The sequence below is a fragment of the Simochromis diagramma genome, unplaced genomic scaffold (assembly GCF_900408965.1).
Source record: "Simochromis diagramma unplaced genomic scaffold, fSimDia1.1 OVJJ01000596.1, whole genome shotgun sequence".
Lineage (NCBI taxonomy): Eukaryota > Metazoa > Chordata > Actinopteri > Cichliformes > Cichlidae > Simochromis > Simochromis diagramma.
Window position 1 is genome coordinate 24,725,412 of NW_024387245.1, and position 21,107 is coordinate 24,746,518.

Here is a 21,107-nt window from a genome sequence, read left to right on the forward strand (position 1 = left end):
TTTTTTTAATTTAATTTCCTGATTCATCCACTATGTAGCTTCATTACGTCTCATTTAAAAATTATATTAGCATACAGTGCTTAATGTTGTCTTATGTCAAATATCAAACAGTGACTGCTCTGTGTTTGTCTCCACCTCGTGGTCAAGTAAATTTCCTGCAAACCTCCTCACTCCTTCACCTTGAACCACAACAGATGAATGTTCTGGAAAAAGTCAGACTTTCTTTTTCTTTTTTCAAATTTTATAGATTATTAATCATTTGATACAGTCTCTGGTATTATGATAAATGGACTGGTTTAAAGCACTTCATATGCTGTCACAGGGACTGTCATCTATGGAATAAGAGCACTTTTGTGATTGATCTGATGGTCACTAAACCACTGAAGAAATAAAATATTCTTTCAAAGTCCGAGAAGCAGATTTTGTGCCGAGTTACAGGAAACAAGATTCACACTGAACAAACTGTGAGAACTTTAGATTTTTAATTTCAGTGTCACTCTGTGGAAGAGCCTAGTACACTATGTCCAACATATTATAATCATTTCAATGTATAGTATAGTGAATAAGTTTAGAAAAGGTGCTGTCACTGAGTGAAAATCCAGAATATTTCAAGGCTGGGCTTAGATCCAGGTAACATCTCTGATCACACTGCTCCAGCCTTCCAACTTCATCAATAGCTCGATAAAATGGAACTCAGGATTTAATCAAATCCAAACGTTAAACCCTCAAATCGACGTTAAAGGTCACAGTAAAGGTAGAAAAAGCTCAGAAATGAGTGTGTAGTTGTTTTATAGCTCACGTTTATATACATACACTGTGTTGAGATATCTGCCTGTGTAGTTATAATCAATAAAAAACACCCACTCTGACCACAGGAAATGACACGTATGGATTTTATATTCATACAGTCTGACGATATGATCACATTGACGCTGAGGTGGAATCTCTGACACTGAACAAACTCATGTGGAGTTATTAAAGGAGAGACTTTACTGAAGCATGCGAGAGGTTAAGAGCACTTGGTAAAATACACCAGCATTAGTGATGCTACACACAGACAGGTGACATCTGTTACATGGTACAGGTGAAACAGATGGACGAAAGGAAAAGCAGCAGTAAGAGGCCGAATCAGAGATGGAAACGATGAGCAATGAGGACAGAAATCTTTAAGGATCACCAGATTATACTGAGTTATTTAAACGTTAAGCTTTGGTTACTACACTAGAATTTAAAATAAAAATAAAAAAAAGTCATAGAAAAAGGCACGCATCAGTCATGAAGGCAGTGAACAGTCAGTGAGTGGTGTCATCCACTCGGCTCTTTATATATCACATAAAATAAAAATTACACAACTTAAACAGAACAGACACAAATAAATCCACCAGAGACGACTGGAAACACGTTAAAAAGATCTGAGAATGTCCTTCACAGAATACAGTTTGGTGATTACAGGAAAAGTGGCTCAGCGCTTTAAAAACCCACTAAAAGCTTCTCGACACGACACAGCAGCAGCTTCATTGTCATGCATAAATAGCTGAAAGTGACGGTTGGTGAGGGAAGAGGGTCTAGTTGTGGTAGAGGCGTATGCGCTGGGATATGTTGGCCCGGCACAGAGGGCAGTTCTGCAGGGCATCGCTACACACCTGACAGCAGCACACATGACCACACGGCAGGAAGATCACCTGAGACTGCAGAGACAGGAGAGACAGTGAGTAATCTGAACTTTGAAGCCATCTTTCAGGCTGTCCTGGTTCTCACCATCTTGAATGAGCCATCAGCACTTCCTGCAGGAAGTCTCCACCCATGCAGGTGGAGACTGTTATTACCAAAATACTTAACAGTGGAAAAAACATAAAAACTAACACCTCTCATGCCAAAACCTGCAGTTCCTCTAGTGGCCACACAAGGCTCCAAAAGCGTGTCAGTCCCATTGGATCTTAACTATACTGAAGCACAGTTTGCATTAATAGGGGCGTGGCCTCTTTGACAGACAGGTGGATGGCCACACAGGCAGTGTAGCTGCTCGGCTTCACCTCAGCTAACTGGAGTCCCTGAACTGGACCTCAGGACCATGTTTGTGCTGTTGGAGCCTTTTCAGTGCAGTTAGCCAATAATAGGGCTGCTGTGAGGATGCTGTACCAACAGACTGACCGAGAAGCCTGAGCTCCAGTTTTGGTGAATAAAACTTGTTAAGTTTTACTGCCATTTAAGATCAGATCAGAAATGAGGGAAAAATCAGAAAATCCAGGTTTCAGAGCACAATGGTTCAGCGTTCATCCTGATAACACCTCCTCCTCATTTCTAATACATTAATGCTCCCAGCAGCAACACTTGTACTAAACCTCAGTAAATCATGTTTGTATAACTGAGATCATGCCTGTCAGTCAAACTTGTCACTTTGCCCCTTTATTAAAACCCCAAACAGTTTTTTATGCTAAAAACGTGTTTTGTGCTCTCAAATCTGACATCTGATCTCAGATCTTATAATCTCATTGAGACTAAACTCATGACCATTTTAGCATTTCTTACCCCGGTCTCCATGCAGACCACACAGTCTGAGCTTCCCGGCCCTTCCACGGGGGTAGGTGCTGACGGGGTGACGGGGGTCCCCGGGGTCCCCGGGGTGAGTGGTGGGCTGGGCATTTGGATGTTTGAGGTGCTGGGAAAGAACGGAGGCGGGGAAGGAGATGGCGCAGAGGGGGTGACTTCCACTTCCGCCTCCTGCTTGGTGACTTTACAAGGTCCTGTAGAGGAGGAAACGGATCACGTGACTTTCCACATGCTAAACATTGAAAATCTAACATCTCTGTCCCATTAAACAGTTGCAGTGTGTCAGTGTTACAATGTGACTAACGCTCAGCTGTGGTGTGATGTGTGGACTGTACCTTCAGGCTTGCGTTCCCGGGCCCAGTTCAGAAGAGCTTTCTGGATTCCTGCTTCACTGATGCCCAACTGAAAACAAAGAATTCCATAAAGCTGATGATTTCATAAACCTGGATGTGACATGGATCCATGGATCCAAAAAAACAAAGCTTTAAAAGTTACACTGAGATTATCTTTAAATGCAACATGATCCAGTTGGAGTATAGAAACCTGCAGATGTCAGCTACTCAGTGACGAAGGTAAATCAAGACACCATTCACCTTCAGAGTAGAGACCATCAAAACAGCACCTCCCTGTTTTTCTAATTTTACCCGATTTATGAAAATAACAACACCAAATGTATAGTTTAGTCTGATCTGTCAAAAGTAAGAATCTGTCCAAAACACTGCTGGATCAAGAGCCAGGCTGAGCCCTGTCTCTGGTAACAATCTCATCTTTAATATTCAATAAGGCAGAAGTAGTAACTAAATAATGGAGTGAAATAAACCAATTTTCTGTTTCATTACACTGGAGATTGATTATTTGATGTTGATGTTCATACACAGATGCTGGTGCAGAAACTAGACCTGGGCCAATCAAATGGCTTCCAGTCAATATGACAGATAATCAAGATAAACATTTTAAAAAATAAAACCAAAAAACAAATCGAGCAGCCCAGACAGAAACTTGCGCTGCAGACGCACCTTCTTGAGGTCGGAGGAGCTCATGTGGTGAAGCGCCTCGGTCGTCACTCGATGATGAGCCAGGATGGGCAGGTAGTGCTGAGCGGACAGTTTGCACAGCAAGTTCACCAGCTCCTTCTCCACACCTGCTTCCTGCTGAGAGATTACAGCTTTAGGTGGGATGCCACACTCTGTTTCCAGATGTTGCAGATGTTCATCTGTGCTATGTAACCTGCATGCGGAGTGACAGCGGCTTAGCGTCCAGCAGCCTCTGGTACTGGATCATCCAGTAGTTCTGCTGGTTGGACTCAGACTTCAGCTCCATCTCAGCCTGAAAAACACAACATGGGTTTTTGTTTATCCTCAGAACAGGAAACAAACTCTACAAACAGGTATAAAGTTTATTTATAAAGTAGTTTTCATAGACATCTGGTCACAAAGCCATCATAACAACAAAAGGAATAAAAACATTAAAATATAATAGAAAATTAAAATGCATTTAGATGCAATACAAAATGTAAAAGTTAAAACTGAATAAAAGAAACCAGAAATGTATTTGTGAAAGAAACAGGATTGTGAAACTGATTTTTCATGAGAGTTGAAGCTCAAAGAAGAATCAAATATAATGAAAAGATCACGAACGCTGGACTTGTGAGAAGGTAGAAAGAGTTTGACTGACATTTATATAGTTCAGGAGGACCAATAATCACACAATACCCAATCAAGATCATTGATGGAGAGATAGTGCGAGATAAACGGTTAACTGTTCATCCGCTAAGGCTTAAAAGACGCACACAGCAGAATGTCATCAGTATAGAAATGATTAAAACAATGTCAGAAAATGACTGAATGACACCACATAAAGGAAGGATGTAGAAAGCAAATTCTATTGGATTCAGCACTGAGAGTTGTGGAACTTCTTCATCTTATACTGGGACTTGCAAGACCTGCAGCCTTCATCGTCTCTCTGAAACAACCTGTTTGAGCTCCTCCCCCTTTAGGCCAACTTTCTTCTGACTGGCTGCCTCTCACAAACAGAGGGTACAAGTTGACTATGCTAAGCCCATTCTGTTTCAGGTCACTATATGAAACGGAGTACTAAGAGTAGACCAAAGCCTTGCTGTATGGAAGCTGACCTCATTATTTGAACCTTAATGTTTAATATGAACACCCACCACAGGAAGTGGAGAAACATGACAGGAAATTAGGAGAAGAAGAACAAAACTGCCACGAGATAATTCCTCACCAGAACCTGCAGCAGCTCCTGCTCTCGCTGGTCTCTCTGCTTCAGCAGCTGCTGCAACATGTCGCTGAGCGCCGTGCGCTGCTCCACCAGAACTTCCTGCACACAAACACACACAAGTGGAGTGACGTTACACACACATCATTATCAGCTGTGGGCAGTCAATGTTTGTTAGTACTAAGGTTTATTTATTCAACATTACATAAACTTAAATTGAAATATTACACAAAAAAAAAAAAAAAAAAAATTGGATATCAAATTCAAAAGGCCATGCAGGACTCGAGTGCAATGTTATAATAAAATACCATAGAAAAAATGCAGTGTGACTCCATCGTTAAAAATAAGTTAAGTAAATAAAAAAGAACTAATATGAATGAGTTAATATGAATCTTTTCCTCCGCACCAAAGCAGACAGCAGTACAACCAACAGCAGTCGCATAAACTAGCAGCACACACGTGACTATACACAGCAAAAATACACAACATGAAACAGTTTCATCAGTTTACTTTTGTCAGCATAAATCACACAGGTTGTGCTGTACTGTATTAAAAGCTGTCTGCTGCTGACAGAGAGGTGGTCCTGAGGAGGTGCAGAGCAGTTCATCATCATGTCATCAGCATAAAATCCAAGTTTGTACTTGTCTTATATGACTGAAATTATTTACATATAAAATAAATAGCAGTGGTCCCAGAACTGAACCTTGGGGAACACCTTTTTAGTCTTGCGTTTGTTTCTGTGAAACCTGCTGTGAGGACAATTAAAGTGTGGCCAGAGGGGACAGACGCAGTGCTCCAGGACAGATTTAAAAACACAGACTGGAATATGTTCACCCACACAGACCTGGACCAGTACGCCTCATCTGTACTGGATTACATCTCCGAAACCACAGACAGTGTCACCACCCAGAAATGGATCACCATGTACCCCAACCAGAAGCCTTGGATGAACCTAAAGGCGGTGTTGCGGGCCTTCGTCTCCTCCTGAAGGCCCGCAACACCGCCTTTAGGTCAGGAGATGCACACGCCTACAGTACAGCCAGGGCTAATCTAAAGAAGGGCATCAAAAAAGCCAAACACCATTACAAAAAGAAGGTAGAAGAACACTTCTCCAACTCCAACCCCCGACGCATGTGGCAAGGACTCCAGACCATTACAGACTACAGGACCACCAAACCCTCCCCCGCATCCTCTGATGTCTCCTTCCTCAACGAGCTCAACAACTTTTATGCTCGTTTTGAGCGAGGGAACCCCACAACCACAACCAAAGCAGACGTGACGCCAGACCACCAACCTCTGACTCTCTCCCCCACCGATGTAGGAGTGGTGCTGAGCAGGATTAATGTCCACAAGGCTGCAGGTCCTGATGGCATCCCCGGGCGTGTTCTCAGAGCGTGTTCTGGGGAGCTTGCAGGAGTGCTGACAGACATATTCAATCTGTCCTTGGCCCACGCTGTGGTACCGGCCTGCTTCAAATCCACCTCCATCGTCCCGATACCCAAAAACTCCAACCCATCTTGCCTCAATGATTACCGCCCAGTAGCACTCACCCCCATCATCACTAAGTGCTTAGAGCAGCTGGTCCTAGCACACTTCAAATCCTGTCTCCCCCCCACCCTGGACCCCCACCAACTCACATACTGCCAGAACAGGAGCACAGAGGATGCAGTCTCCATCGCACTGCACTCTGTCCTCTCACACCTGGACAACAACAACACCTACGCCAGAACGCTGTTTATAGACTTCAGTTCAGCATTCAATACAATCCTCCCCTCACAACTCATCAGGAAACTGACAGACCTGGGCATCAGTTCCCTCATCTGCAAATGGTTACTGGACTTCCTGACCAACCGCCCCCAACATGTCCGGCTGGATAACCACTGCTCATCTACAATCACGATGAACACCGGTGTACCACAAGGCTGTGTGATGAGCCCTTTCCTCTACTCCCTCTTCACCCACGACTGCAGACCTGCTGATGGTTCCAACACCATCATTAAGTTTGCAGATGACACCACGGTGATTGGCCTCATCAGTGACAACAATGAGGCCGCCTACAGGGAGGAGGTGGATCGTCTGGCTGAGTGGTGCGACACAAACAACCTGCTGCTTAACACCGAGAAGACCAAGGAGCTCATCATGGACTACAGGAGGAATGCTGACCCACATCCACCCATCCACATTAAGGGGACGGCTGTGGAGCGTGTGAGCAGCTTCAAGTTCCTGGGTGTCCACATCTCCGAGGATCTCACCTGGACGACCAACTGCTCCAAGCTGGTCAAGAAGGCTCACCAGCGCCTCTTCTTCTTGAGGACTCTGAGGAAGAACCACCTGTCCTCAGACATCCTGGTGAACTTCTATCATTGCACCATCGAGCGCATCCTGACCAACTGTATAACAGTCTGGTACGGGAACTGCTCTGCCTCGGACCGGAAGGCGTTGCAGAGGGTCGTGAAAACTGCCCAGCGCATCGCCGGAGCACCACTTCCTGCCATGAAAGACATCTACAGGAAGCGGTGTCTGAAAAGGGCTGGGAAAATCACCAAAGACCCCAGTCATCCATCACATGGACTCTTCAACCTCCTGCCCTCTGGGAGGCGCTACAGGAGCCTCCAGACTGAGACCACCAGGTACCGGAACAGCTTCTTCCCCACAGCTGTCAGACTCCTGAACTCTGCCTCCTGACATCTGACCCATGTTAACACATGGACTGAACACACACACACACACCCACAATGGACAACTGTACCCTCAAACACACAATAATAACATGGACTGAACCACCACTCACAACCACTAGCACTTTATATAGCCTCTGTAGAAACTACCTACACCCTCACTTATCTTAACTGCACTACTGCATAGCTCTGTGTAAATAATCATTCTGTACATTCGATAATTTTTAACCCTACAACTGTTTACAACTTGCATAGTTCCCATTTCTGTATAGCTGTATATCTCAGATTTCTGTAAAGTTATTCATTTCATATTCTGTATAGTTTTTCATATTTATATCCTGTTCATAGCTTGTACTCACTACAGCCTGTACATACTTATAGTTATAGAATATTCACAACATACTTCATACCGCGTACATTATAACATACCATAATAGACCCATTTCTGTAATATACTTACATATCTATATTATTGCTAATATATATTGTAATATATCTGTATCACTAAAGCACTTCTGGATGGATGCAAACTGCATTTCGTTGCCCTGTACCTGTGCATGTGCAATGACAATAAAGTTGAATTCTATTCTATTCTATTTTTTGATAACCCTGCATTGACAATTCTTTGCATTTTTATTGATCGCAGCTCGATCAGTTAAAAGGACTGCCCAATGTTGTCTGCCGTTTCGCTTTTAAGCTTTCTTCCTGAAACCTCACTGGTAGCCAGTTTGTTTACTGTAGTTGCCTCTGTCACTCGTTTTAAGTCGCACATTTAAAGCTGCTGATCGTTTTCTTGAAATGTTGAACTGCTGCCATGAAGCGATGACATGGAAGTGAAAATAAACATGGGAGGGCAAACAAAGAAGGCGGTGACACCCACCTGCAGGTTCTCAGCATCCAGATTGCGTCTTTTAATCTCCAGTTTTGTCAGCTGCATTAACTCACCCTCTATGAGATGGATCTGAGGGACAGTGGAGAAGCAGACATGAGGCAAGCAAGGAGAGGGGACATGCTGTCGAGGCTATAATAATCTATGAGAAGCAACTTAAACTGGACATCTTCATTACTGTTAGGATGAGTAAGATGAATCTGATTATGAGCAGATTGTGGGAAAAAGTAAAATGACGTTAATGCCCGGTGTCTTTTCATTTTCAGCAATTTTTTTTCCTTAGACTTGAATTAACTGAGTTTTTTGGACCTCTGGCAGAAACGAGCTGTAAAAACAAAACAAAGCAAAATAAAAAAAAACAAATAAAAAACAATGATGCATCGTCACCGACCTGGTTACGGATGTACCCATGAACGGCGTCTTTTTGGAGCTGCAGCGCCTGGAATGCTGCCTTCTGCATCTCCTCCTGCAAAGACAACCATTCAAGGCAGGTCACCGAGGTGGGTTACCGAGTCCAGCAGCTTTAAACAGAGTGGGGGTTTCATTTCTACTCATCCTACCTCCTGTAAGATCTGGGCGATAGCTTTGGACTTGTCCAGAACTTGGAGGCACAGCATCTTGTCAAACTTCCTGTCTAAATTCTCTAAACTGTTACATAAGGAGAAGAGATTACAACATCTTTCCAAAAGCTGTCACAGGTCTCCCTGTTTATGGTTTGTGTATATGTATGTTTCTGACCTCCTGCAGGCCTCAGTGACCAGGCTCTGTCTGCGGTAGTCACTGGCCTCCTGGAGGAGGCTCATGGCACAGCTGTCAGACAGCATCTTCTGCATGGCCGCTAAAAACAGAGAGCAAGGAGAGGGGAAAGAAAACACCACGTGAGGAGCATGCTAGCTACGTTTTTGTCTTTTCCAGCTCTATGTTTTCATTCTTAGAGTAGCTTTGCATGATTCACACTTCAAAATAATCCTTCTTTATCTCACGCTTTAAGTATTAACTTTCCATACCTCAGATGACCATATTAGGGAGATCCCCTCTCTATGACATCATACAGAGCCAGAGTAGAAAAAACTGAGTAAAATTATGTGTTTTAATGCCTGAATGAGACAAGCTCTATACCTGCCACCTCCTTCTTCCTCAGTGAGTTAGCTTCTTCCTGCGTGATGGTGGTCAGATGTTCCATACGGATCCTGAGGGGAAAACATTTTGTTTCAGCATTTCACTGCAGACTTACAGGAACTTTCTATAACTTCCTGTGTTTAAAACGGCTAAGTCCTAAACAGGATGTGAAGAAACAATCACTGTGACTTTATCGACAAAACATCTTTGTAATGTGTTGACAAGATATCAACTGAAGTCCAACTAGGACCACGCTGTACCCTCATGAAATATCTCACACAACTACCAGCACCTCCATCACAATACAGCATCGCCACTGGCTTTGATGGAGTCAGATTCCAGACAGGAGCAACGCAGCAACTCACGATCTGTATTCCATTAAGATCAGAATATGAAAATCAAGCCCTCCAAACTGGTTTGTAAAGTGTTCTTTTGTCCTGCTGTTATTTTTTTTTTACCCTCCCATCCCTGAAAGCACTTTATGCATCTCCTTCACAAAGTGCTCCAGAAATAGACAGCTAAGTGGGAAACAATTGGATGAGTGCTGCTGTGTTGTAGAGTCTTATTTCTCTTCCCTGTGTGTTATGGATCATTGGTCAGAACACTCACCGATCCTCCTCCATGGCTTGGAGGAACTCTGCACTCTTTTTCTGCCTGCAAGGATGCAAATGAACACACTGCAGTTAGCACAGACTCATCAGTGGAGACGCCATATTTAAAGTATCCACAGAAACCCCTCCTTCAGACCTGTTGTTGTCCATCAGCAGGCTGCTGATGCGACTGCTGATGTTGTCTTCAGCTTGTCTGACTTTCTCCAGCACCAGTTGCCTCTCAGCCTCCTGAGCTCTCTGCTGCTTGCTGACGCCCTGCTCCACCCGCTCCTGCTCCTAAAAGGCACACACAGCATATAAAACAGGCAATTTTAGGAATTACACACAGAATCATCATCATCAGGGATGATTCTGTGTTAACAGAAAGAAGGAGCTGACAATTAAACCTCTTAAGAAGACTTCTGGGCGGTTGTTATTACCTGTCGGACTGAGTTGAGGATGTTCTCCTTGTTGGAGTTTTTCATCATTACAAGCTGGGTATGCTCCCTTTGCTTCTCCTCCAGGTGCTTCTCGAAGGCCAACTTCTCCTGCTGCTTCTGCTCCTGCAGGACATACAAACCAGTCAGAAAACTTTCAAACTTCAGCTGCTCAAACACAGGTTTCACTTTATTCAGCTCATGTAAAAATAATGCAACACCTCTGAACAGAAAGCCTTATCTGCAGATTCTCAGCCCTCTAAATAATAACTACATAATAATAACAACTACTGCTACAGTCTGCAGCCAGTTTCCACAATAATAATCTAAAAAAAAAAAAAAAAAAAACTTCTGTGGGGACAGAACAAGAAATTGTAATAAGAATAAATAAAATAAGAATATTTAATTTCACTGAAACAATTAAAACACAAAAAAGCAGCAAAGGAACTACAAAACTTATCAGAGTCTAGAAATGGAAATTAAACTGGGACCTAAAATCGAACCTTGTGGTGCACCACAGTAACGCTTCAGTTGAGAAGTTGGTGGTCAAAAAAGTTATTTTCAGAAGACAGCAGGAAATCAGATACGTGGACTGTCCTTTATGGCACCTCGTGTTTGAAACTGACCGAAAAAAATTACATCAAAACTGCTCTCTGCTAGGAGAAGAGCGCTTGTGTTCTCTTTGTGTCATGTACTCAAAAGTTTGGGGATAAAAGCTAGTAGTTGTGTTGAAAGATGTGCTATAACTTTGTTCTTCACTCTGGTGTTGCAGAAAAACGACACAGGAAATATTAAAGAAAACTTGTATGCCTGAAAGAAGTAGAAAAGGTACTAGATAAAACTAAGATATTAAAAGATGTTGAAGAAAAATGAGGAATGTCTTGTCACCAACCTTTCTCTTCTCGTAGTCACTAAATTTGTTCTGCAACAGAAAAAGAGGAAACACTGAAAGACACTTGTAGTATCTCACACAGAAATCCATAAACGTATCAAAGAAGCTGGTGTTCGTGTCCTCTACACACTCCACAAGAGAAAGCTGTACCTGCCAGGCCTCATCCAACCCATCCAGGCAGTCGGAGCTCTGCTTGCCGCCGTCGCTCTCCAGCACCGGCAGGAGGTACTGAGAGGGTGGGCAGTACTCCTCTCCCAGCTCTGGAAACCAAACCAACCAACCAGTCAAATCACCTTCATGCTGCCCAAACCACAACAATCATACAGCACATTTTTAGTTTACACCGTGATGTGACACAGAGAAGCCTAGATATTAAAACTTCTAACTTGTGCCAAAACAACAGTTTTGGTCTCTATAGATGGGTTCCACCTTAATAACTGCTGTTCATTAACCAAGAGGGCATATGCAGGTCTTTTGAGTTCATGATCCTCCTGATGCTACGGTCAGCAAAGTGTACAATGCTGTTAAAGTGGTGGAGCTGCGGGCTGGACCAGGAATTCTCACGGCCTGATTAAAACAACATGAGGTAATGCCAAGATGAAAGTCGCTGCCTCAGCAGAAGTAACCGCACACATACGAGAGAGGGAGAAGTGAAACAGTAAAAATACACATGCATATGTTCTGATTTCAGATTCAGTGTCTGTGTTCGTGTCAAATCTGTGAATTTTACTGAACTCTTTGTAGAATTTATTGCCGTTTGTTTAGAGTAACTGTGTTGTGGAAGACCTGAAGCTTTTTTTTTTCCTTCCTTTTTTTGCCTTTTTCAGCTTTATTGACAGGAAAGCGGAAGGAGAAAGAGAGGGGACGACATGCGGCTAAGAGCCACGGGTTGGCTTTGAACCTGGGCCGGCCACTCTCAGCCATATCTCTCGTATGGCATGTGATCGCCCGCTCAATGCACTGAGCTAAACCGGCGTCCCGGACCTTAAGCTCATCTGATGTTTTTCTACAACATTTCTTTTATATGCAATATATTGTAAGCATCTGAAATCTTTAAACGAATTATTCATGTTCCATTCATGTACAACACCATCAGTTCAAAGACAAAGTCATAGCTTTGTCTCTTTTTCTGTGACAGGAAGTTAAAAACATGCAGACCGGGCACCCAAAGCCAACAGATATGATCGAGGTGTAAACCACATTCACACAGACGTGCTGACGCTAACTAGCGAAGGAAGAAGTCTACTGCTGCCAGAGCTGCTAACGTTAGCCACACTCCGCTCATATCACGTTTACATGAAGGGACGTGCTGTTACACCAAAGGCTGCAGTTCCTGCACTATTTAAAAATATCAAAGTTTTTCCTTTTAAGACCTTTTTAAAGACCTAATAAATAAGAACTAACACAGAATCGTGTGGAAAAAAAATGTTGTATTTTTAACCCTTTTGTAAATCCTTTTTTTTTTTCTTTATACTGGAAATTAGAAACAAACTCCCTGCTATCTTTCCTTTTTTCTGTGCACTTCTGCATTTTGAACCGAACAACAAATCAGCATCATCATCTGCTTACCTCATCTGTGACGCGGCACGGGAAAACACAGAAAGACCAACATTTTCATTTCTTGTTTCCTCAAATTTAAAACTTCAAGATTAATGTGTAAAAACAGATTTATTTATTTATCATTATTTATTTTCTATGAATTCTGAACAGACTGTGCCTTTTTTATTATTATTGTATTACTGATGCAAATAGATAAATACTCACTTGAAGGATGTTTAGAAAAGATTAAACTTCTGATAAAAACTTCACTGTTGTTACAAGAAACCATCAATCGATTACAATTTAGTCTGCGTCATCGCTACAGGCTCATTATTTCCAACACAGCAAAGAAGCATCAGCATCTGCGCCCTATGTGGTAAATCTAAGGAGCTACTAAATCTCAGTGAGCCAGTAGGAAAGGCAGCAATCAACAGAATTCTCACCTACAGTTTGAGGAAATAAGACATTTTAAGATTAATTTTCTTGACTGTGATCTCAGACAGGAACCCTGTAGGTTTACGTTTTTCTGCCGTTAATCAACAAATAAATGAGTGACCACGAGCGGCAAATCCTACCCGTGCACAGGAAGCGTTGGATGCTCTCTGTTCCCTCTGTGCACACAGACGAAGGTGGGAAGGACATCATGGCAGCATCAAGGCTAAAACTCTGTCACAGAAACACACACACACTTATAAAACACCAGTTTGTTTTCAGACTTCCTGTAGGTCTGAATCAGTGGACACCTCACCTCTAAGGTGCGGATGTAGGCCAGCGCTTTGGGAAGCGTCACAATGTTGTTGTCACTCACATCGAGTGTCCGCAGGCTGCTCAGAGAACCAACAGAGGACGGCAGCTCAGTGAGGCAGTTTCCTGTTAGAGAAAAAGAAAATACACAACTAGCTTCTTGTGACTCATCTCGCTTCAGAGCAAGCAAGCAGGAAGCATCGTACCCTTTAAATTAAGAGTCTGCAGGAGGCGCAGGTTCCCGATGGAATCTGGCAGGGCCTTCAAACGGTTCTTCTCCACATTCAGGATCTGACAGAAGAAGAAAGACCGCAGGTGGATGCTGACGACATTTATTCACACTTACTTCCCGTATAACTGGAGAGCAGGCTTTACCTGCAGCGCCGTCAGTTTCCCGATGTCCTCTGGCAGAGAGGTGAGTTTGTTCTCATGCAGGTCTAAAACCTTCGGAGGGTCACAGGAGGGTTTTCTCAGAAAATAAATCCAGCACTAACATCTGCATGCTAACTCTAACAAACTCTAAGGTAACACAGAGTTAAAAACAATGATGAGCTATGAGCCTCAAGCTGAGGTACACATTCGAAATGCAGTACGTTTAAAAAAAAAAAAAAAAAAAAAAAATCACGAGAGAAACACCATCACCTATGAAGAGGATATGATGATGTCACAGGGTCCCAGGGCTTACCTTTAATGTAATGAGGGTGCTGATGTCAATGCCTTTGGGCACCAGATGCCGCAGCTCGTTGTTGTGGAGGATAAGTACCTGAATGAAAGAAACAGAGGTAACATTTTCATTGCTCTATCTGCTGTTAGTCTGTGAGGGTAGGCCAGTCAGAAGAGAGATAGCTAAAAAGAGGAGGAGCTAAAGCACTGGTTGAAGCTCTAAGTTCTGGAGTCTGAGGAATATTGTGAGTGTGAGATTTTTTGCAGAAACTCTTCACTGAGTAAATAAATATCAAACCACTTAAAAGCTCTGCAACTCTGTCTCACCTTCTTATGAAGCACTTTGCTGATGGAAAAGGCACTCGAGGGGGCCTGTGATGTAACACACAAAAACATTAGCTGTAGCCAGCACAATTTCATCACATCTTAGTCAATCTCAGGAAAAAAAAAAATGGGATAAAAAAACTCAAAGAAAAGAATGAAAGAAAAATGCTGTTCTGTTGATGGTGGCACAGCTGGAAGTAATCTCTCAGCAAAAATAGCAATAATAAAACACAGTTTAGCTCCAACTTGGCTTTTTTTTTTTTTTAATAGAAGTCGAAAACTGCTAACTAATCGATTCACATTGTGACTCATTAGTGCTCCCACTAATGACTCCCTGCTCTCTTCCGTTTCTCTTCTGTTTGCAGAGTTTTTCCTTTGTTTAGGATAGATTAGGACTTTTTTGTCATAACACATGTATAAATATATAAAATATATATGCAGGGTAACGAAATACAGTTTGCTTCTAATCAGAAGTGCAAGAGCAGTAAGTGCAATAAGAGCAGATTATATACAGATAAGTATAAAAGGTGGGAATATTGATGAACAGATTATCCACAAATAGGTTAAGTAAACAGATGTTCATATAGCTATACAGAGAGCAAAAATACTAGTAGTTTAGAAGTATTAGTAGTTTGCTAACATAACAGAAAAAGAGAAATAAAGGCTACTGTTACTCATCAGGTTAATGTGTAAACCACAACACGATGGCTGTCAGGGATCAGTGCAGCTTTCCTCTCACCTCTGACAGCCCGCAGGCTGAGATGTCCAGGATGTCATCAGCACCAGCTTCCTTAGACTGAGGAGGATAACTAAGAGTAAGCGGGTGGATTTGTGATAGATACGTTAACACTAGCACTAGCAGCTTCTTCTTCTTACCCGGCACAGCTGATACTCGAGTCTCTTCTGGCAGTCCTCGCTGGGCTTCCTCTTCCTGAAGAATAGAGGCATCCTGACCCCGGGTGTTTTCCTTCCTGTTCCCTCCCCCTCCACTCAAACAAGAGTCACACGGAGGTCCGGCGGACAGGTTGGAAAACCCTGACCACACCACCTGCGCTCTAGGAGAAGCAGAGACATGAAAGACTAATCAGATAAATATGAATTTAACTTGTATCACAGAAACACAATAAGCTGTAGTGTGATTACTGAATGATTTAAAGGGAACGATTCCGCTCGTTTACAGCACTACATTTTTATCCCGGGACTAAACTATTTATGGTTTAGTTTAGGAGGTATATGAAGCCTTTCAGCTCACTCTCTGTCTGAGACAAGCTGTTTTACCCTTAAAGCCTTCACAAAGCTCTGTGTAGGTGTTAAAGGTGTTTCTGTAACTATGGATTACACTCCTCCTCATCCCACCAGTGTTCAGAGGTGAACAATCGCAGATTTCCAATGCAGATGTAGTCACACAAGTAATGTTATTAATATGTCTATTACAATGCTCAGAGAAATTAGAACACTTAAATCACCCATCCATCCATCCATCCATCCATCGATCTTCATCCGCTTTATCCGAGGCCGGGTCGCGGGGGCAGCAGCCTAAGCAGAGAGGCCCAGACCTCCCTCTCCCCAGCCACCTCCTTCAGCTAGTGAAGGAGGTGGCTGGGGGGGGACACCCAGCCGGGGGGGACACCAAGGCGTTCCCAGGCCAGCCGAGAGATATAATCTCTCCAGCGTGTCATGGGTCTGCCCCGGGGCCTCCTCCCGGTGGGACATGCCCAGAACACCTCACCCAGGAGGCGCCCAGGAGGCATCCTTGTCAGATGCCCGAACCACCTCAGCTGGCTCCTTTCGATGTGGAGCAGCAGCTGCTCTACTCTGAGCCCCTCCCGGATGGCCGAACCTCTCACCCTATCTCTAAGGGAGAGGCCAGCCACCCTTCAGAGGAAGCTCATTTCCGCCACTTGTATCCGCGATCTCATTCTTTCGGTCACTACCCACAGCTCGTGGCCATAGGTGAGGGTAGGGACGTGGATCGACCGATAAATCGAGAGCTTCGCTTTTACACTCAGCTCCCTCTTCACCATGACGGATCGGTGCAGCGGCCGCATCACTGCAGCCGCAGCCCCAATCCGTCTGTCGATCTCCGGCTCCCTTCTCCCATCACTCGCGAACAAGACCCCGAGATACTTGAACTCCTCCAATTGAGGCAGGAACTCATCCCTCAGATTTGGAGGTGCTGATCCTCATTCCCGCTGCTTCACACTCGGCTGCGAACCATTCCAGTGCGAGCTGGAGGCCCCCACCCGATGAAGCCAACAGAACCACATCATCCGCAAAAAGCAGAGATGAGATTCTGAAACCACTAATAAATAAAATATATATAAAAAAAAAAAAACACCCAGCACGCCCCTGCGGGCGGTTTATCCTTCAAGCTCAGGTCCTCTACCAGAGGCCTGGGAGCTTGAGGGTCCTGCGCAGTATCTTAGCTGTTCCCAGGACTGCGCTCTTCTGGACAGAGATCTCCGATGTTATTCCCGGGATCTGCTGGAGCCACTCGCCTAGCTTGGGAGTCACCGCACCTAGTGCTCCGATTACCACGGGGACCACCGTTACCTTCACCCTCCACATCCTCTCGAGCTCTTCTCTGAGCCCTTGGTATTTCTCCAGCTTCTCGTGTTCCTTCTTCCTGATATTGCTGTCATTCGGAACCGCTACATCGATCACTACGGCCGTCTTCTTCTGTTTGTCTACCACCACTATGTCCGGTTGGTTAGCCACCACCATTTTGTCCGTCTGTATCTGGAAGTCCCACAGGATCTTAGCTCGGTCATTCTCCACCACCCTTGGGGGCATCTCCCATTTTGATCTCGGGACTTCCAGGTTATACTCGGCACAGATGTTCCTGTACACTATGCCGGCCACTTGGTTATGGCGTTCCATGTATGCCTTGCCTGCTAGCATCTTGCACCCTGCTGTTATGTGCTGGATTGTCTCTGGGGCATCTTTACACAGCCTGCACCTGGGGTCTTGCCTGGTGTGATATATATATATATATGGGCTGATGATAAACAGCTTGAGATGTCTATGAAAAGTAAAATGCCTCAGTGTTTTCACATTCAGACAGTTCAATGTGAATGTGAATGCAGCTGCAGTAAACAGCACGGCCCCTTGGGCTTACACTTTCAAAATAAATCCATAAAATTACAGACAAACAGAGAAACATCTGCTATTTAACATAACATATTCTGGCACTTAATGGTTTACTTGTGTTGGAAAAACCTGTTATTTAATGGGACATTTACACCTAAAAAAAAAAAAAAAAAAAAAACACCTAGTTTTTTGGGTTTTTAAAAATATTTTACTTTCTCACTTTTATATAATATGCCTCTCCATGGATGATGTCTTTGTCAATAAAAAGGTTGCAAAAGTCATGATTCAGACATCTATTTTTAAGGATGAAATACAGTTAAATTCCAAAATTCATGTCCCTCTCCTTTGAAATTTCCACATTGTGCAAAGCCATCCAGCGGGGAAATCCATCCAACCAGCTTGGTACTGCATCCTGGTCATCGTGCAGCTACCAGGAGCCACCAGTAACAGGATTTTAACACTAATGGTTCATACAAGTCTTCACTTTAGGTTGACTAACCTCCAGATCTGAGAATTGTTGTAAACGTACACTCTATTTCATGGCCAGTAGGGGGCGACTCCTCAGGTTGTTAAAAAAAAAAAAAAAAGTCCAATTACAGAAAAATCTATGGGAAAAGGATACAACTTCTCACTTAGTCAGTGACATAAGTAAACACTTTCCTGATGAGTTTATGGACTCAAATACTAGTTTAAAGTTCTAGAGGAAACAACGAGAAGCTCATTTGGGAACTTATGGTCCCATTAGAGCAAAACAGGCTGACAACGCAGATTAGTGATTGACAAAGTAGGCAAGTGCTGTTGAACTCATCCAGAACAGGGCGCTATGGTGTACACTCATTTAAAAAGCTAAGCTCATCAGTGGGCTGTTCCATAGTGCTTACTGCCATCATTTTCTACAGATTTTCACATTGAAGCAAATGAATACAAATTCAAACTAAAATTACAAAATTATGTTTTACTTTTTAAATTCATAAACAGCTACACTGATTTACATTGTATATAATGGCATTATTTGGTTTATTTATTGACTTATTTGTTTATGAATAGACTTTAAAGACTTGGTTGCTCAGTTCATTCCTAGATGAATCACAATGACATATGTGATCTGTATGATCACAGTCACGGGGAGCTTGGTGTATGGATTTTCCCACAGCTGAAGGCCCTTGTGGGTGTGGCTTTGGGGAGGGGAACGGAGGATTACCGTAAACTGACATGACGTTAATCAGTAGAATTAGAAAAAGATAATAAACCTCAGTAGACTTTAAACCTGATGACAACCATCTTTAACCCACCTGTGCTCACCTTTTGACAGCCGACACGTTCAGCTACACTAAACTGTGCTGACGGATAAGCTAACATGCTAAATGACAACATTAAACTGTAGCCTGTTGGAGTGTGTCAACAGCAGGAAGTGGAGTCAGAGTAATGTCAGGTTTCAAACTCACCGTGTGATTATTACAGTCTCTCCTATTCTTCGCTGTTCTCAGGATAAAAATGTTTAAAGGAAGCTCCGATGTTCGCTAACATGTGAAGTAGCCGGTCCAGTTAGTCGATTTTAACTATTTAAATCTGAACTCCTCCCCACTTTACCCTCGTAGCTCATAAAAAGGAAGCCATACGGTAATATTTCCACTCAGATCGAATGAGGCTGAACTGCTGCTAACCTGCACGAGCTGATTAATGCAATCAAAACAAACAGTTAACTGCATTTTTCTTCTTCTCCGCCCCGTTACCGGCTCCAGCGTGATAGCAGGAGCCTGTCGCCCCCTATAGTTCAGACTGCGCATGTGCACATACGTCATACCAGATCGCACTGCCGCTGATATTTCAAAGAGTGGTGTAGACTTCTTGTTTTTGCTTTGCTCCCATCTTACTTACTTAATTATAATAACTGAAAAAGGTGTTTGATTATGTAGATTTTCAGTCATCCAGTTTAGGGCGGTCTTATGAGTCCTATGAATTGCATACCTGGGACCCTCCACCTTTTGTCTTAAAAATGAAGACTCCTCTTGGAGGAGATGTGAAATATCTTTACTAACTTAAACAAGCCCAGGTCCTTTCCTATTTAAAGCTCCCACAAAAAAAAATAGTCTGCGCCGAAGATTCAGGCTAAATTTGGCAAAAGGGCATTCAGATCTAAAAACGTTTTTAAACAGCCCGAAGGCTGAAAATGCTGCGTCTGAATATTTGTTACCTCTGTTTTTTGGCCCGATAATTTAGAAAACACGCTCCTTTAAGGTAGTGCAGCTTCTTTGCACTTACCCCGCACGTGAGCACTTTGTCCAGCAGGGGTCGCGCTAGGCACGTTTATGCTACACCGAACGAAGCCCGGCTGTTTGCATGTGGCAGTAATTATAATCTCAGAGGTGTGCTCTTAAAGCATGATGTTTTTGATTGTGGTTTTAAGCCTCACCCTCTCTGCATGCTTTATAACTCCACTGACTAAACACACCTGGTCGGTTTAATAAAAATATTAACATAACCAGATAACCTGCAGACCTGAACCCGAGCAGTGTTTATCACAGCCCTCTGCAGGTGTGATGTATGACTCTGAACCCACAAGAGGCGCCCGCGCAGCTATAAATAACCACATAATTAAAGGTGTTGACAGGGAACTGACACTGTGGTTAGAGCTGCTCTCCCCGGAGCCCCCCTTTAGTTTAAAAAGCTTCACACACACTACAGATCCCCCCTCCAACAACACCAGGGTCCTCAGAACAGAATCATGTGTGGGCTTATTACCAGAGGAGGTGTTACATGTGAGGCTTGTCGTGGTCTTATTGTGCATATACTAATGAATCTTCAGTGAAGGAGGGGAGACTTTTAATAAACTTAAAGTCAGATTTTAATTCCAAAGGTTCATAATTACCCTCATCCATAGACTGTATATAAAAGACAGGTGAAACGAACTTAAAATAATAATAATAATAATAATAATAATAATAATAATAAATATAATAGACATGCAGTTTACTTCCTTACTAATTTATTTCACTTCTTCTTTTCCTTCCTACCTTCCTTCTTTTCACTTTCATCCTTAAATCCTTATTTCTCTTGCTCCTACGTCCTTCATACTTTTCTACCTTTTCTCTATTCCTCCTTTTTCTCATTCCCCCTTCAAACTTTTCTTTCTTACCTTGTTCCCAACTTCCTTCCTTCCTTCCTTCCTTCCTTCCATATTCCTTACTTTTTGAGTCCGTCTGTCACCCTTTCTTCCTTCCTTCTTTTCTCTTTCTTCCTTATTTTCCATGTTCCTAATTTCCTTCCTTCATTCATTCATTCCCTGTTGCTCTTTAATTTTTTCCTCCCCTGGTCCTTTCCATTTGAACTGTAATTTCCTTAATTTTTACATCCTTT

General features: G+C 43.1%; 1 protein-coding gene across 2 annotated transcripts; it reads right to left on the reverse strand.

The window, feature by feature from the left end:
* Positions 1 to 783: 783 nt before the first annotated feature.
* On the reverse strand, positions 784 to 19,506 carry lrsam1 (leucine rich repeat and sterile alpha motif containing 1). 2 transcript variants are annotated; one of them, XM_040000138.1, is made up of 25 exons: positions 19,196 to 19,506; positions 15,537 to 15,715; positions 15,400 to 15,456; positions 14,664 to 14,708; positions 14,359 to 14,436; positions 14,049 to 14,117; positions 13,880 to 13,964; positions 13,678 to 13,799; positions 13,505 to 13,595; positions 11,541 to 11,650; positions 11,391 to 11,420; positions 10,502 to 10,624; positions 10,219 to 10,358; positions 10,081 to 10,125; positions 9,472 to 9,542; positions 9,091 to 9,190; positions 8,913 to 9,000; positions 8,744 to 8,818; positions 8,344 to 8,424; positions 4,792 to 4,887; positions 3,778 to 3,876; positions 3,567 to 3,698; positions 2,886 to 2,952; positions 2,530 to 2,744; positions 784 to 1,688 (listed from the first exon to the last, which is right to left on the reverse strand). In XM_040000138.1, exons 2-25 carry the CDS (start codon positions 15,606 to 15,608, stop codon positions 1,566 to 1,568), a joined length of 2,214 nt encoding a protein of 737 aa, XP_039856072.1. In that variant the 5' UTR covers positions 15,609 to 15,715; positions 19,196 to 19,506; the 3' UTR covers positions 784 to 1,565. The 2 variants fall into 2 exon arrangements, with proteins under 2 accessions (XP_039856072.1, XP_039856071.1); XM_040000137.1 differs by having other exon boundaries at positions 3,567 to 3,701.
* Between the last annotated feature and the right edge of the window lie 1,601 nt (positions 19,507 to 21,107).